The sequence below is a fragment of the Equus przewalskii genome, chromosome 7 (genome assembly GCF_037783145.1).
Source record: "Equus przewalskii isolate Varuska chromosome 7, EquPr2, whole genome shotgun sequence".
Classification (NCBI taxonomy): Eukaryota; Metazoa; Chordata; class Mammalia; order Perissodactyla; family Equidae; genus Equus; species Equus przewalskii.
In genome coordinates this window covers 53975115-53991877 of record NC_091837.1, presented here as the reverse complement: position 1 = coordinate 53991877, position 16763 = coordinate 53975115, and the positions used below count along the sequence as shown (strand labels likewise).

Below are 16763 nucleotides of genomic sequence, written 5' to 3'. Positions count from 1 at the left end.
TTACACACGATTTGTAGTGAAAAACTCAGTATAATTTCAATTACTTTTCTCTAAAAACCAAATGTATTTCTAAAAACACAGACATATATTGTTTAATATATCAGTATACTTAAGACATTGTAAAATATCTATCTAAAAAATGAGGTGTGGATTTGAAGGCTAGTTTGCATTTATTAAGTTTTAAATTACACTTAAAATCAATTAAAGATGGTATAAATCCTTAGCTTTTATTTCTCCCTAAATAAGAAATTTTCAACTGTGTGTGTGTGTGTGGAGGTTGGCCCTGAGCTGACATCTGTTGCCAATCTCCCTCTTTTTTTTCCTACCCGAAGCCCCCGTGCATCGTTGTATGTATCCTAGTTGTAAGTCCCAACTTCTTTTTGTTTTAATTCTTTTTTTATTGCAGTCACATTGGTTTATAACATAAAAATTTCAGGTGTACATCATTATATTTCGATTCCTGCATAGATTACATCATGTTCACCCCCCAAAGAGTAATTACAATCCATTACCACACAAATGTGCCTAATCACCCCTCTTGCCCACCTCCCCTCTGGTGACCACCAATCTAATCTGTCTCTATGTGACTGTTTGTTGTTGTTTTTAATTTTCAACTTCTAATGGAACTTTTTCAGAGTTGCAAAGTACGAAAACCATTATCACAATTAGACTTTATCAGTACCATTGATAAAAGAAAATTATAGTTTTCTCTTTAAAAAATACTTATAATAGTAATCTCAAAATATAGCAATTTGCTTTTTATAGTTAGTTTTGATGTCACCATTAAATAAAAATAAAATTTTAGTCTCTAAGTTCATATTTTTAGAAATTGCCATAATTGATAATTCAGGAAAATGTGTATTTATGGTTAATATGAGTAATATGAAGAGATAATGTTTTCATTATAGGAATTATATACTCATGGTATATAGGTAATGTTAGTCATTATTATTATCACTGTTACAATTCACTGAACGATAACTAAGTACTAGACAATGTGTTTAGAGAAATCCATGCATTCAATTTCATAAGTACGTGTGGCCAGTACTATAACTGTTTCCATTTTACAGATGAGGAAATTGAGGTTTGGATATTAATTTATGGCTAAATACAATCTAACACAATTCATCCTAAATTTGTGCTTGAGGTGTGGGTTTTACAAAAAAGTCTAAGATAGCCTATTCCAAGTAAATTACTAAGTAAAATATACTGAAAAGAATTGACATTACAACTTGGAGAATTCAAAAACATTCTGATTTTAATCTAATCTCATATTATCCTTGTGATTAGGAATGCTTATGTACAATAATAACAACAGCAATAATAGTAATACTAGGGTAAAAAAAGAAAAGTAAATGGCTCAAATGGTTTGGACAAGTAATGGAAATGTTGTAGAGTACTTCTTGGCATAGAGTTGAAATGATGTTAATACAATGTGTACTTCTTGCTACTTGTGAACTGGTGAGCACTTTTTTCTCACTCTTGATTGTGGGTGTGAGTGAGGGTGTAAGGACACATTATTTGTCTGTTTGAGAGCCGTTTTCTCATAGCAACAGAACTGCGTGTGCATCTGTTATTTGTCTTACGCTTCCCTCACCACACTGAAGTGTCAGTGCCTGCTGTTTGTTTTGGAGAACTGTGCCAGATGACAAAGACACCTTCCAACTTTATGATGCTGGGTCATTCTTTTTCCCATGAGAGGCAACTTAGGCAGAAGACCAAGTAGCTTTCACCATAGTGTCAGCCTCTCCATTGGATTAGTAATTAAAAAAACTGCCAAGTCTGCTTAAATTTATGTTGTGTTGACATAACCTGATTGTCTTTTGCACAGTGTCTAGAATAAACTCTGAAACAAAGTTACTGTTGGACTTTCAAAGGCAAAATAAAAAGAACATTTGGTAGAGTCAGAAGACTTTCACTGTACTTCCTAAACGAGCTTTCTCTCCTTTGTAAAATGACAGGAGCAGACTCTTTCCAATTCTAACACCAAATCTCTGTGAGCAGTAGGAAATTGTTGAAGTTTTTCGAACGTGGGAAAGTCATGATAAAATTGTGGGTTTAAAAGAGTCCTCTGACGACAATTGGTGGGAGTGGTGAGAAGAGGCAGCGATTACAGGTCACCGAGCAGTTGAGTCTCCTGCATCGAATGGGGCCAGAGATGAGGAGTCGCTGTACCAGAGCAGGGACAGTGGGAACGGACCAGGAAAGATCAAGGGAGGGATACTGCGTGGCTGAAGTTGACAGGGCTTGAGAACAAATGAGACGTGAGAGTCAAGACAGGGGAGAATCTCAGGTGATGGCTGTTTTAAACTGGGAGATTGGGAACAAGGCAGTAGCAGAAATTAGCAGGTTAGAACACATTGAGTTTGAGATGCCAGAGAAACGCCCAGGTAAAGATACTCAGCAATTTGAAATGTGTGTCAGCATGATGAACAATAGTTCAGGCCTGAGTTGAGGGACATCTGCTCAGGTAGGGGAGTTGAAATCATGGGAGAATTTGAAATCCCTAAGTAGAAAATACAGCAAAGAAACAGCTTGTGGTTGAGACTGAAACTAGGGGAATTCCTATGTTTATATAACTAGAGGCAACGACAGCAAACAGGAAACAAAGAGAGAAAAGGAGTGGCCAAAGAAATAAGAGGAAAATATAATGCAATGTCACAGACGTCAAAGAGAGGGAAGATTGAAAGACAGATGGGGTGTGAACAAGTGTCACATGATATTAAAACGCATTCTCAGTGAGTCCTCCCTTCATCTCTATTTTAGGGACCAATCCACATGTTAAAAAAAAAGCCACAGGACACAAAATTGCCTGCTAATTTCAACGATTCTCTAATTATACTCACTTTTAGATGTTTTTTGATATTGAGGTTTACATTTCTTTGCATATAATAAAAACGGTCTTAAAAGTGGTAAATTTTATAAGGAAAACCTCTTGCATTTAATAATTGTGAGGTAGTCTTCCTCACGAGTCATGTGGCAGTTTTTGTTGTGTCAAATTCTAATGTATTTAACTGTTGTATGCATCACAAGGAAGAACTCGAGGCAGAGCTAAAATATAATAGTTTGCTTCTTTTAAGAAACTTCCTCTTTTGTGTTTCCTCTATATTACTTGGACAAAAGCTATCAGTTTGGAGTTGACAACACCTTGATAGGGTGGTTTCTCTTACTTGTTCTTTGGTTTATTTATTCATTTGACCAATACATACCAAATGTGTATTATGTGGATCCAATGCTGGATTAAGACTTTTAAAGGGCTTAAGCCCTAAAAGTATTATGGTAAGCCTTAGACAAAATGTAAGTAAATGTAATACTACACCATAAAAATAAATGTTAGGGAAATTCAACATGATAATTTCCATGTTTAGTACCTTGATGGTTTCTAGGAGTGTGGCGGGGGGTGGTGTGCCGGGGGGGTGGGGGGGGGGGCAGAAGAAATATAAGCTATCCAAAAATTCCCCTCTGATGCCTCTACTTTGTGTGATTAGAGATCTATTGAGCAATCCTGAACTGGTGCAAGGCACTATGAAGGCTACAAAAGTGAATCAGACACAGAACCTGCCCTCACATAACTTATAGTCCAGTAGATTTATGAGCAACAGGCAGCCATTAATTTGTGGAGAGATGGTTTTTCATTAAACAAGTGTGTAAGGCTGTGCTCTATTCTCATAGACCAATTGAGAGCATGGATCAGCAGCCAATGGCATTTTAAAAAGTTTAACCTGCCTATGTCCATCAAAGGAATTTGCATGCCAAGCATAACAGCAAGCGTGGCAAGACCCAGCGCTCTGTAAGCGTGTTCCCTCATTGAAGGTAGCATAACAAATCTAACTGCATTGCTGAGCATGCTTCCTGCTTCGGTTAGGCAATATCTGTTAGGACACAGCGATACTCAGCAACAATGTCCTTGAAGAATATGTAGTGGAAAAAGAGTTACAGAAATTAAATGCTCTGGGTATAGACAATAGAGTGATTTTTCTTGATTCCTGAGCCTTGCTAAATAGGGGAATCTTGTCCCTTAGGGGCCAGGCCTTTAGATTTATCTACACAGCATTTCCTAGTGCTTTAGGTTTTTCTGTGACCTAAATCAGGCATGGCAGAATGTTTTTACTCCATGGCAACTCAAACCAATTAAATGATGATAAATTTGAACTCTGTATTTTCATAGAGGTAAAAGAAGATGCTGATTCTAAAGCTGCAGTGAAATAATAAAGCTTTTAAGAATACCATATAAATGGAAATGATTTTGCTTAAATACAATTTATAAATTTTACTGGGTAAGTAGAAATACTGCCTCCATTTTCTATAAAATATTTTATGGAAATACTAACATCTATAATTTATATCATGATAATATGTACACAAGAAAGCATAAAAAATTCTGTCCTTTACTTGTCTTCTGTTTGGTCTGTACTAGTTTTCTAGTCCTTCTCTAGCTTTAGGCAGCAGTAAATACAATTATGGGAATTTAAGATGTCTGGTTCAAATACATGAGTGAACTATATAATAAAGTTTATATTATTTCCTATGTATTTTAGCCAGAGTGCTAAGAAGTATTCTGAAAAACTCCTGCTTATATCCTAAAGGATTTCAGTAAGTTCAAATCGAGGAGTTGATCAGGTGGTCAGAGGGAATTTTTGGAAAGGAAATATTAACCGTGGAAAAAGGAGAAGACCTGGCGAAATCGGATCATTCTTGGTAATGGATAAGATAGGTTTATCTGTTCTTTGAGTGTCAGCTGCAGAAGTTGGCCTTTATAGAAAAAGACACCTTGAGATTTGCATTTATTTGAGTTGACTAATTAGATCTGGCAAAGTTGCAAATAATTTTTAAAAATCAGAAGGAGTATAAAAATTCTACTGGTTGTATTTTGCTTTCCTACATGACCATGCCATACCTTATGCCATTGTCACAACCATTCACAGAGATTTCTTATATTTGGTGCATAGGTAACATTATTCTCTGGCCTAGAATACACTCTAACCCCTCCCCCTCCCATACACTAATCTCATGGAAACCAAAAAAGGAAAAAAAAATGCAGGATCAATAACATTTATTTGGCTTGCAGTGTCATTACAGGCATAAGCTATTGTCTGTCCAAGAGACTTGTCTAAATAATGGAATAGTTATGGGAAATCTTGGTTGCTGTCAGAGCAGATTCTTCAGCCCTATTCTCTCCAATTTAACTCATTAATTTGAACAAGGTCTAGAATCTTCAGGTATATTGAGCAGACTACATAACTTACTTGTAAATAGATGGTTGCCCAGCTCGCAAATGGATTTGCATTAATAAAGATGCTACCTGTTTAAATGTCTTAAAAATCTTTAAAATTGTCCAAATATGCTCCCTAATGTAGATTTTCACTTTGAGCAGAGAAGAATATAAAGACTTTACACAGATTTTTTCTTTTTTTTTTTGTTAAAGCAAATATGCATAGTGAGGCTAGCAGAGAGGTAAGTGGAAGAGCTTGCTATAGTGGTGGTTAATTTTCAGAATAAAAAAGTATTTTAAAGGAAAACTGGATTGGATAACTCTAAAGGACATTTGTTCAAATCATCTGGTAAAATCAGTAGTAAAAATAAATTATGATTTTCCAAACCTTAGAAAGTAAAATGCTTTACAAAAAAAGTTACAACAATGTGAAAATTAAACTTATAAGTTCTTTGAGAAATAATTTCCATAAGGCGTATGAGAAACTTGTGATGGATTCCAGAGTAAAATATGGCAACAAACAATCCACAAACAAAAAAACTTATCCAGACTCAGAAAATAAAGTATAAATGCCTAGGAACCTCTCTACAAAGAGAGAAAGTTCGATGAGGATGCATGATTTTGATAAAAGAATACATTTTACTGAAGAATGATTAATTAGAAAGTGGCTGTTTAAAGGAATTTTATAGGATGTAATTAATTAGAAATAATTGTAAAATAAAGAAATAAGGTATTTTATAGATTCAGTGAAAGTACATAAACATCAGAATAAACTTTAATCAACTGTAACTATAATAGGCCTTAACGGATCAAATTTATATGAAAATAATTGATTATTTTGCAGAACACAAATGCGCCTGTATTCAAATGACGTACTGTACAACGCTCGTTAATCCCTGCCACATCCCAAGTTATGCTATCAGCTGATCCCAAAGATCCATGAAAAATTCCATGGAATACGGCTAATGTTTGAAGGGCAGCCTGGAACAAAAGCTACCAGCTTATTGATGCTCATTTATAACTAAAACCACTGGTTATGACCTCTCTTAATTAATAAACTGAATTCAAACTAACCAGCATACCTTGAATCAAAGATCTAACTTGTTCTTACAGAAACTCAACAATCCAGTTCAAAAATTAAGCAAGTAGAAACAAATATAAACCACACGCTACATCCTGCCAAATTGGAGGGCAATTTACCTGGCACTGGCCTCTTTGGATTATATTAAGCTCGCTGTGAGAGAGATTAAGATTTTAAAATTTTTGACACAAGTGAAATTGATGCCACACATTGGCATTGCATTTAGTATTATCTCTAAAAAGAGAAAACTAATGATGTGTAAGGGGGACAGTGATAAAGCATTTCATTACATTTGTCTGACCATCAAACATGCAACTTTTATATCGGTCGTTAGTGATTTTCCAGTAGTAAGAGCCAGTATCTTAATAATTATGCTTACTCCTTAATTGTAGCCATTCCTTCACCTACTATATTATTTATAAGTTTCCCATACCACCATTTTTCTTGAAATACAAAAATGTTGTTTTAAATAAAATCAGAGTTTAGCAATGTGGGACTTTTGATATTAGTGATATGGCTCCCAACCATATATGGAACCGATGAGATTATTTCGATAGTGAGGTCAGTCACAAACTGCTATGATTTTAATTTATATGGATCCTATTTTTATGTTTTAAAAATTATAGTGAATCTATCAGCAAAGATACCAAAAGAATGGAAAGTTGTTTAGGTTAAAAATCAGGACAGACCTGTGATATTAGATTAAAAGCTGACCTGCTAAAAAAGGATTTGAACAACAAAATGCTCCTAAGTAGTGATATGGCTTTCCCGAATTCGCTATTTTACCAGCGTGACTTAGCAATGACTTCCATGTCAGAGATGTGATCTGATGAGTTAACACTGATGCTATAATATGATCTGGAGTCTTCAATTAAAGAGAGAAACTCTCTTCAAAAATCTAGTTCATAAAATCACCTTGTCATTAACATAAACTTTTAATGGATTTAGGTTAGAAATAACACTAAAAACATTTTCTAAAAAGTTCACGCTTGTTTACAACGAGAATGATTATGAAGGTTTTTTAACAGAATCCACTTACCAAACAAATGAACAGCACTGCAGCTGTTCTGAAGAAGTGCCAGTCCATCGCTGCTGGGTTCTTTTACATCCAAGGCCAAGGGAGTTTTGTTTGTTCTTCTCTGTTCCTTTTCTTTCCCCCACTCAGCTGGTGTCTGATTAAAATAATTTCTCAGTAGATGTTCTTACATGCAGGCTTAGAGGTGTTTCTGCCTTCTCTGGGAGAAGGACTGAAGGTACGTATAACCAGTCTAGATCCCCACCCTAAAAACTTGGGCTGGTCTCACTAAAATGCTTGACAAGATCATCATTGCTCCTGGGTAAAAGCTTAAGGACACACCCTTCTTCCAGCTGAAAGGCAGCTTCTGTGGGGCCTGGAAGATTCACTCCTTTACTGAAGGTTTTCAGTGGCGGGCATTTAAAATGATCAGAAGTATGGGGACGTATACAATTGATAAGGACTTTTCACCTTATGCTTTCTTTACAAGTTCTTTAGATCCTTCCCATATTAAAATGGCAAGTGTAGTTAGGCTTATATTAATCAAAGGACATATCTGCTCCGTGCTCAGAGCCAGACCCTCAGGTCACAGTAAAAAATTATAAACTTTCCATTTCAGTGTATGTTAGGAACTAGCCAGTTATTTTCCAAGTTGTTTAAGAGAGAGAAAGTTTGCTAACGTTAGGACTGAGGACTTTTTAAAGCATTGTCAAACAAGCAAAACTATGATACTTACAATTATAAGGTCCTCTACACAAGTCACAGTTCTCTTGAAGTGATCAGCCTAAGTCCAGGGAAGCCTCTGTTTTCTCTCTAAATAAATATCTTCTCTCCCCAATTATTTTTCTTTCTTTAAAATTCTGCTCTTTTCAAATATAGTAAAACAAAATTTAAAATATCACCAAGCCAGATTAAAAGTAAACAATCAAAAGCACCGATTAAAATCCTGTTATAATTTTTAAGATGAGGATCGGTGCCTGAAATACTAATGGAAACCGAAAAGCTGCTCTTCAGGTGAGGTGGGTTAAAAGTCAGTGACAATTCCCAAGCACAGAGCCAAGAATCTGTGTGGTGAGCCAATTAGAACATAGAGAACACACTGAAGGACTGGCTGCCCACACATGCAAATGGCAACGTAGCAGCCCTGAGCTGTGTGAAAATAAGTAACGACTCTCACAAGGCAGCATTTGAAAGTATTCTTGGGATATCATCTCTTCACCAGGCAATGTCTGGTATAAATATTGTGAGTGGCAGGAAGTCTATGGAGTTTGAAATGGCAGTCTGGAACAAGAGACCTATCTGACAAGAAGTTGATTATGGTCAAAAGGATGCTTAAAATATCCCAGAAAAAAGGATATCTCTGAGGGTCAGAGGTTCTAAGGAATGCTCTCATTTCACTACAGGTGTGTGGCAAAGAAGGTCGTTCAACAGTCGTTTGAAATTTCATGCTATTCATAATGGAGCTTAGACAGAAGGAGATAGACTGCCTATATTTACTTGCAATGAATAACAATGCTTATGATAGGAATTGGTTGATGTGAATAAGTAAAATAAAAGGAGATGGTCAGGCCAAATTTCTCATTGGTCAAGTAAGATAGAAAGTGAGTGTCGACCTATGACTTAGTTTGAGCAATATATTCGTGGTAAGATTGTATGACCATGAATGACTGAAGACTCATTGGGCACCAGAGATGAAAGAACCTACTCTTGGAGCTCTCCAGTGGCAAGTGACTTAAATTCTCGGCCTGGTGCTAGGGTGTTCACAGGCCCACTTCACCCATTGAATGACTCTTCCCCAAGCCCACACTTGCTCCCACCCCTAACTCAATGCCCTGCTCCAACCATCCTAACCCACTAGAGCATTCGTTAGGCAGCAACCTCTCCAGCACCCTTCTGAAGAAGAGGTGTGGCAGAACCCCAGTGTTGCAGAGCAGCGGCTATCTTAACCGTCACGTGAGAACTAGTGACATTAAGCATAAGAGGGAAAGGGAATTTATGAATCACCATCCCTTCTCCTTCACCCCTTTCCCTGCCTTTTTCTCTTTTCTACTCGTTTTATTGTCCTTAAAATAGTGTTGTCCAATAGAACTTTCTGAAATGTGGAAATGTTCTCTATTGGTGTTTTCCAACATGGTAGCCACTAACCACACAGGGCTACTGAGCCTTTGGAATGTGGCTACTATAGCTGAGGAACTGAATTTTTAATTTTAGTTAATTTAAATTTAAATAACCACATGTGACCAGTGATTACCGTATTACACAGTGCTTTTATTTTATTTTATTTTTTTTAAAGATTTTATTTTTTCCCCTTTTTCTCCCCAAAGCCCCCCGGTACATAGTTGTATATTCTTTGTTGTGGGTCCTTCTAGTTGTGGCATGTGGGACGCTGCCTCAGCGTGGTCTGATGAGCAGTGCCATGTCCGCGCCCAGGATTCGAACCAACGAAACACTGGGCCGCCTGCAGCGGAGCGCGCGAACTTAACCACTCGGCCACGGGGCCAGCCCCTACACAGTGCTTTTATTATCGTCTTTTTCTATGCCTTAATTCCTTTCGTTCTTTATAAATTCAACTCCCTTTAATTAAATCTATCCTGTTTTTTTTTCAACTGAGGGAATGCCAGCTTTGTTCCAATTTCCAGTCAGTCCCTTTTGAGTCCCTTTCCTTTCCGTACTCCTGTTACCTCAGTTGGCCCAGTTTCTTTTCCTGACACCTTACTGATCCTATTTCCCGATGCCAATGAGTTAAGATATTTTAAAACATAGGCAACACAAACTCCTCTCATTTCTATACTTACATTTTCTCAGCTCTTCCTTCCAGCCGCCTCATATGTAACCTCACGTCACACTGTCGCGTCGCCATGCTGCACAAGGCTGATTCTTCTTTCTAGTCTCACTGCACCTGTTTCTACTCTGAACATTATTTGGTATGTGTACCTACACATGCTACCATCAGTTCTCATTTTGTGGAAGCTTTATGAAATTTGGAGTGATTTTTCTGTTTGGAATTTCCCTGGTAAGCTGAAATTTTCTCAAACGGCTCAAGACTCCCCTGAGAAAGGATTTTCTTCCTTTTATAAGGCACTGCAAACTCTAGAATGTCATCCTTTCTGTCTACATTTCTGTATTTGTTCACAGATGGGATAATATAATATCTTCTTGAAAGAGATATTACCATTATTTCAAGAAAATAATCAGCGTCTTTCACTAAAGGTGGTAGATTCTCCTGATCTAGAATTTTTTAAGCCTAATTAAAGTAACTGACTATTCTATATCCCTTCCTTTACACAGCGCCCATAGACTGAACTCATACATTTCAGAGAAACCCTTTGAAATATGCTTTTATGTTATATGTGAACCTCTGGCTTCATATGTGTGTCTAAATTACCCTAATCAGCTCTAGAAATTGTTTAAAAAAGTAAATGAAACATAAAAATAAACCCTAAAAAATAGAGAAGAAATTGAGGTAAATATGCTAAGGATAACAAAAACAAAAATTTTTGTCTTTGCCTCTATTGCTTTGCCTTGTGTTGATTCTAGATCTTGCTCACATTGTTTCAAATCAGACTCTTCCTCAGTAAATCACATGGAGAAGTCTAGGGATGGAGGCCGCTGTTTTAGATTAACAGAGACTTTTCTTTTAATTCATAACAATCAGGTGCAATGCCTGATCCTTAAATGGATTCCTCGTTTAAATAAGACATCTATAGAAATAATTTTGGGAATATTTGGGGAAATTTAAATATGAGCTGTGAGGGAATTATTATCAATTTTATTAGGTTGTGTAGTAATATGTCCTTTTTTTGAAGATACATGCTAAAATATGTAGGGGCAAGCTCTTATGATGACAGAAATTTTCTTTATGGTAATTCAGCAATAAAGTAGATGAAGTAAATATGGCAAAGTGTTAGCGATTGTTAACTTTAAATGACAGTATAGGATTTTCTCTTTGTTTTCCTGTATGTTAAAGAATTTTCATACTAAAATTTAGAATAATGGACTTAAGTATGAGTTGGCAAATTATAGCCATGGACCAAAGAGGGCCAACTGCCTTTTTTGTTATTTTCTGGGAGCACAATCATACTCATTTGCTTATGTGTTGTCCATGGCTGCTTTCCCTCTACAACAGCACAGCTGAGTAGTTATGACAGAGACTGTGTGGCCCGCAAAGCCTAAAATAGTTACTTATCTGGTCCTTTATAGAAAACGTTTGCTGACTCCTGCACTAATTGAATAGCTTATAGTTTGTAATACAAAATATGTCTCATTAGTAAATTAGTTGATCTTAGGAGAATCCACAAGATTGATCTAAAGAGCGTGAACAGAAATCGTGATGACTGAAACTCTTAAAATTAAAGCAATTAATCACTGAGGAAAGGATACATCTTCACAATCAAATTATATTTTTAGCTTTATATTTTCAGAAAGACTTTGTTTAATTGACTGGATTAATCTACAGCCTAATTCTTCTTCCTTTCTTTTGAACCAGATCTAAGGAGAACCTTAATTTTACTTTTCTCTAGTCAATTCTAGATTGAGAGTTCAATTGCATCACCTCTTTATGTACTTTTTTCTACATAGAATGAATATTCATGAATAGGGGAAAATCTCAAATGATTTTGGTAACCTTGGACTCTATCTTAATACTTTAATATTTTATGATAAAATAAGAATGGTGAAAGAGACTAAATTATTGTTGTCTGTTCTTTTAAAAAATTAAAAAATAATTCTAATTGAGCATCCACTGCATGTTCATTACTCTGTTAGGTGCTGTGGAACATTCAAAATAATTTTGAACTCTGCCCTTAAAGAGGTTGCACTGTAGCTGCAAACATACTGAAATGGAAGTGTTACTACTCCCTTCTGGAAGACCGTCCTACTCACACATCTACGTGTATTAGCTACCACCCCAGTGTACCCTTTGGCTTCATGTGCAAATTGAGTTCTTCCTTTTACTTATACTGAATTATCATCAGTTCAGTTCTACACCGCCTCCTTCTTTGGCCTGCTATGTGCACTATACTAGCGCATGGAGTTACAAAGGCGGGTACACCATGATCCTTGCCGCAAGTGGCTCCAGGCTAGCTGGAATGAAAAAGACAAAAGACTTTTTTCCAACTTGCTAAATGAAAAAGTGCATAGAGTGCTTGGGGAACCCATAGTCTAGTTTTGTTGGAGGTGACATCAGAGAAATCTTATACTATTAATGGCAGCACATTGGTGACAATGATAGAATTGATTTCGAAAATTCTTGCATTCTCCTTTTGGCCTTTGTAGCTTACCTAAATCAACTCATGTTATACTTTCAAATTTACCTTCTTGTGTCTCAACTTTGCCTTTCTGTCCTCATTTCTGCTACCATGGATCCACTCCAGGTCCGCTTCACCTGGCATCACTGTGCCCCACTTCTAATTGTGCATCTGCACTCTTCTTTTTTAATCTGTTTCATATTCATTTTCCAGAATAGTGTTTCTGAAACACTGCTTTCTTTATGTGAGGCCTCTCCTCAAGAAACCACAGTAACTCCACATTTCCTCCCAGACCAAAATGTCTTTATATCGCAACCTCTCAGCGGCAAATTTATGTCTCTCAGTTATTTACTGTATCTGGAGGAAATAAAATGCAATCACCTCCACAGTCTTAAGATTTTCCACCATTGCTTTTTATTTTTGAAGACCCTGCTTTTGATGATGATGATACCAATGTGTTATATATGTAATATATCGAATGATATTTGTCTAGAATATTTTCCATTTTAGGGTTGTATGTATTGTCTATAAGCAGGTAAAAAGTTTATCATTTTCAGAAACCATTATTGACTGCAATTTTAAAAATTCAATTCCACAATATTTTTTGAGCTCTATTAGGGATTGTGCTAGTTGTCAGGAGAGAGAAAAATAGGTAGTAGAAGTTTTTATCTTTAAGAAGGCTATAATCTTGACTGGATCTCAAAGGAACGATGAGGCCTGTCTTTATTACAAGGCACATTGATGTATATGTTATAAGAAAGACCTGTAGTGTTTTATGAGCCCTGCAAATGGGAAATAATTTCCGCATTGAGGGAATTGGAGGACACTTCATGGAAGAGGTAGATTTTCAAATTTTCAGGATGACTACAGTCTCAACAAATGGAGCTGTAGATGAGAAAGAAGGCAGAAGGGAACATGTAATCATCAGGCCAAAAAGGAGTCAGACTGGATGTAAGCGTACTGTTTGTGAGAGGTAGCAGCGCTGGTGAGTTGACAGAATGTGGAGGACTTTGAATGCTGTGCTGAGAAATTGGGATGGTGTTCTGTGGTAGACAAATAATCACTATGGGCTTTTGAGCAAGCTAGGGACCTAGTCAAAGTTTCGCTTTAGGAATTTGTCCTGAAATCTTTGTGGTGAATGGGTAGAGAGAAGACAATAGAGAGATAAAGATGGATATGGAGGCCACCATAGTAGTTTCAGTAATGAACCTGAAATAATGTGGTTTCAGTGGGAAAGGAAAAGGAGATAGAAGTGTGATGGAGGTAAAATAGACAGTACCAGATGGCAGATGCCATGGGGCTGGGGGAATAGGGTGATGGGGGCTGGAGGGAAACGCTTCCTGCCTTTTGGAATTAGGTGCAACGGAAGAAAAAGGAATCTGTCTGAGGTTTTGGTGTAAGAACTGATCAGTTTTTAACATTTTGTTTGTTTATGTTTTGTTTTTCTCTTTTTCTATTTAAAAAAATTCAAACTTTTGGGGCTGACCCTGTGGTGCAGTGGTTAAGTTTGCATGTTCCGCTTCTTGTGGCCCGGTTCAGATCCAGGGTGTGGACATGGTATGGCTTGGCACGCCATGCTGTGGTAGGCATCCCACATATAAAGTAGAGGAAGATGGGCACGATGTTAGCTCAGGGCCAGTCTTCCTCAGCAAAGAGGAGGATTGGCAGCAGATATTAGCTCAGGGCTAATCTTCCTCAAAAAAAAAAAAAGGAGAAAATTCAAACTTTCATCCAGATTTACAATTTTCTAATCTTTTGCCACATTAGTTCTCTCTTTATACTTTTTCGGGGGTATATTTTGAATTATTTGGAAGTAAGTTGCATATAGCATGACACTTCATTTCTAAGTACTGTGGTGTGTATCTCCTAATAACAGATTTCTGCTATATCATCATAATTTCAGTGTCTTTGATGTAAAAAGCATCAAAAAGGATAATGATGCTAATAAGCTATGGCACACTGAATAAAAAAGAATTCAGGAGTCCATAGTGTTCCTCAAAAGGGTGATGGTGGTGGACACTAAGCTCTTCTTTAGAGAAGATTGCCAGCTAATAAATATAGAAAAAATATTAAAATTAGAAAATTTTAATACTGTACCCAGCAATGTAATGACTGATTCAGGTAAAGATCATGCTTGGGTGTTAATACTATTCAGTGAAGGTTTGTTGGGAAACCAGGCATCATCTCACTAACTGATCAAACTAAGCCTTGCTAGTACTGGGACAAACTGGCAATATGTGCCTCCTCGCATGATGCAATAAAAACTGTACAATGTTGCCTATGTAGTATTCTTGCTCAAAATGCTTAACCTGAATCTTCGAATGAGAAAACAACAAAAAAACCCCTCAATTTTGGAATATTCTGTAATAAAATGGTCTGTAGCCTTCAAAAACGTCAATATTATGATAAACAAAATATAGTGGGGGATTGTATTAGATTAAAGGAGACTAAGGCAATATCAAAACTCAATGCAACGTTTGAGTCTTCATTGGATCATAGAACATCCATTGACAATGAAGAATCGCAATAAAGGAGATTTTATGGAATAATTGAAAAAATTGGATTTTAAGCTTTTAAATTCTAGAAAATATCATGTTTTTAATGTCCATTTTTCTAAATATTTTTAGCACTAATGTACACAAAACAAAAAGCGGGAATAGCATCATAAATTATTGATAAAATAACGTTCAATTGAAGGCAAAATTTTTTTTAAAAGACAGCCATTAAATATGGTGAAGATGTAATTGTCACGGATTTTTTGCATCAAGTAAAATAGCATAACGTACTCAAAGGAAAAAAATGCAGGGGAAATAAATAGAACAGAGATTTTAATTTATATCTTTAGTCATTGACAAGTTATAAAAATATGATTCTGGAAACAAATTAGGCAAAGATAACAAAAACAAAAAACAACAACAAAACCAAATGGAACAATCTTATTCACTAGTATAATAGCTGAAATTTGAAAAAATATATTGACATATGAATTGAGAGCACATTAAAAAAAATAAGTCATGAGCAATTGAAATTCTCTCTAGGAATGCAAGGTAGTTCAGTGTTAGAAAAACCTATTATGATGTTTAATCATTGTAACAGCACAAATTAAAAAAGTAACTTCCGCAAGCGCTTTAAAAATCTTGATATAGTTCATTAGCTATTTTTAAATGAAAGAATGAAATATAAAGAAATGGAATGGTCACAAACCTGATCAAAATGATGTATCATACAAAATCTACCATTATGCTGAATGTCAAAATGGTAAACATATTTTTATTAAAATCAAGAAAAATGGGCCGGTCCCATGGCCGAGTGGTTAAGTTCTCATGCTCCACTTAAGTGGCCCAGAGTTTCTCCAGTTGAGATCCTGGGCGTGGACCTAGCACCACTCATCAAGCCATGCTGAGGCAGTGTCCCACATAGCACAACCAAAAGGACCTACAACTAGAATATACAACTATGTACTGGGGGGCTTTGGGGAGAAGAAGAAAAAAAAGAAGACTGGCAACAGATGTTGGCTCAGGTGCCAACCTTAAAAAAAAAAGTTTGTAAAAAAAAAATCAAGAAAAAGATCCCACTACTGCATTCCTTAATATTTTCTGGAAATAATAGCCAAATAAAAATATTGGAAAAGAGTTAAAATTATGATTATTCACAGATAATAAACTTTTCTACATGGGAATTACAAGAGAATCTATTAAAAATTATTGCAAACAACATGAAAATGTATTAAAGTGGCTGAGTACAAAATTAATAAATAAAATTCAGTAATCTAAATAATTATCACTTAGGGAATATAATGAAAGAAATGTATCCCAATCATAGTACTAGCAACTATAAATGTAGACTCCCTCATAATGAAGCAGTGAGGAAGTGTACAGAACCTGCGCGGTGAAAACTTTAAAGCTCTCCTAAGGGACAGAAAGAAGACATGAATCAACGGGAAGACATATCTTGTTTTTGTACAGAAATACGCACTGTGATAAAGAGAAGCTAAAAATCCTTTGTTGTGGAATGTGACAAAATGATTTTATATTTATACAGAATAACAAATAAGAAAAGAAATGAAAATTCTAGTCTATGAAAAGTATAATAATGAGTGAAGTCAAGCCTGATGATATTAAACATAGTAACGCTATAATAATTAACACAATTTGGAATTGGAAAATGGATAAAAAGATCAACAAAATGGGTTAAAGATTCCAGAATAGA

The 16763-nt window shown here is 36.0% G+C and overlaps 1 protein-coding gene across 1 annotated transcript in view; it reads right to left on the bottom strand.

Moving 5' to 3' along the window:
• Positions 1-8571, bottom strand: part of DSG1 (desmoglein 1) — a 37762-nt gene extending 29191 nt beyond the window's left edge. Inside the window, exons 1-2 of the mRNA XM_070629836.1 lie at positions 8045-8571; positions 7333-7465 (exon numbers count right to left, since the gene is read on the bottom strand). Coding sequence (XP_070485937.1) covers positions 7333-7380 — 48 coding nt within the window. The 5' untranslated portion in view covers positions 7381-7465; positions 8045-8571. The remainder of the gene's footprint in view (positions 1-7332; positions 7466-8044) is intronic.
• Between the last annotated feature and the right edge of the window lie 8192 nt (positions 8572-16763).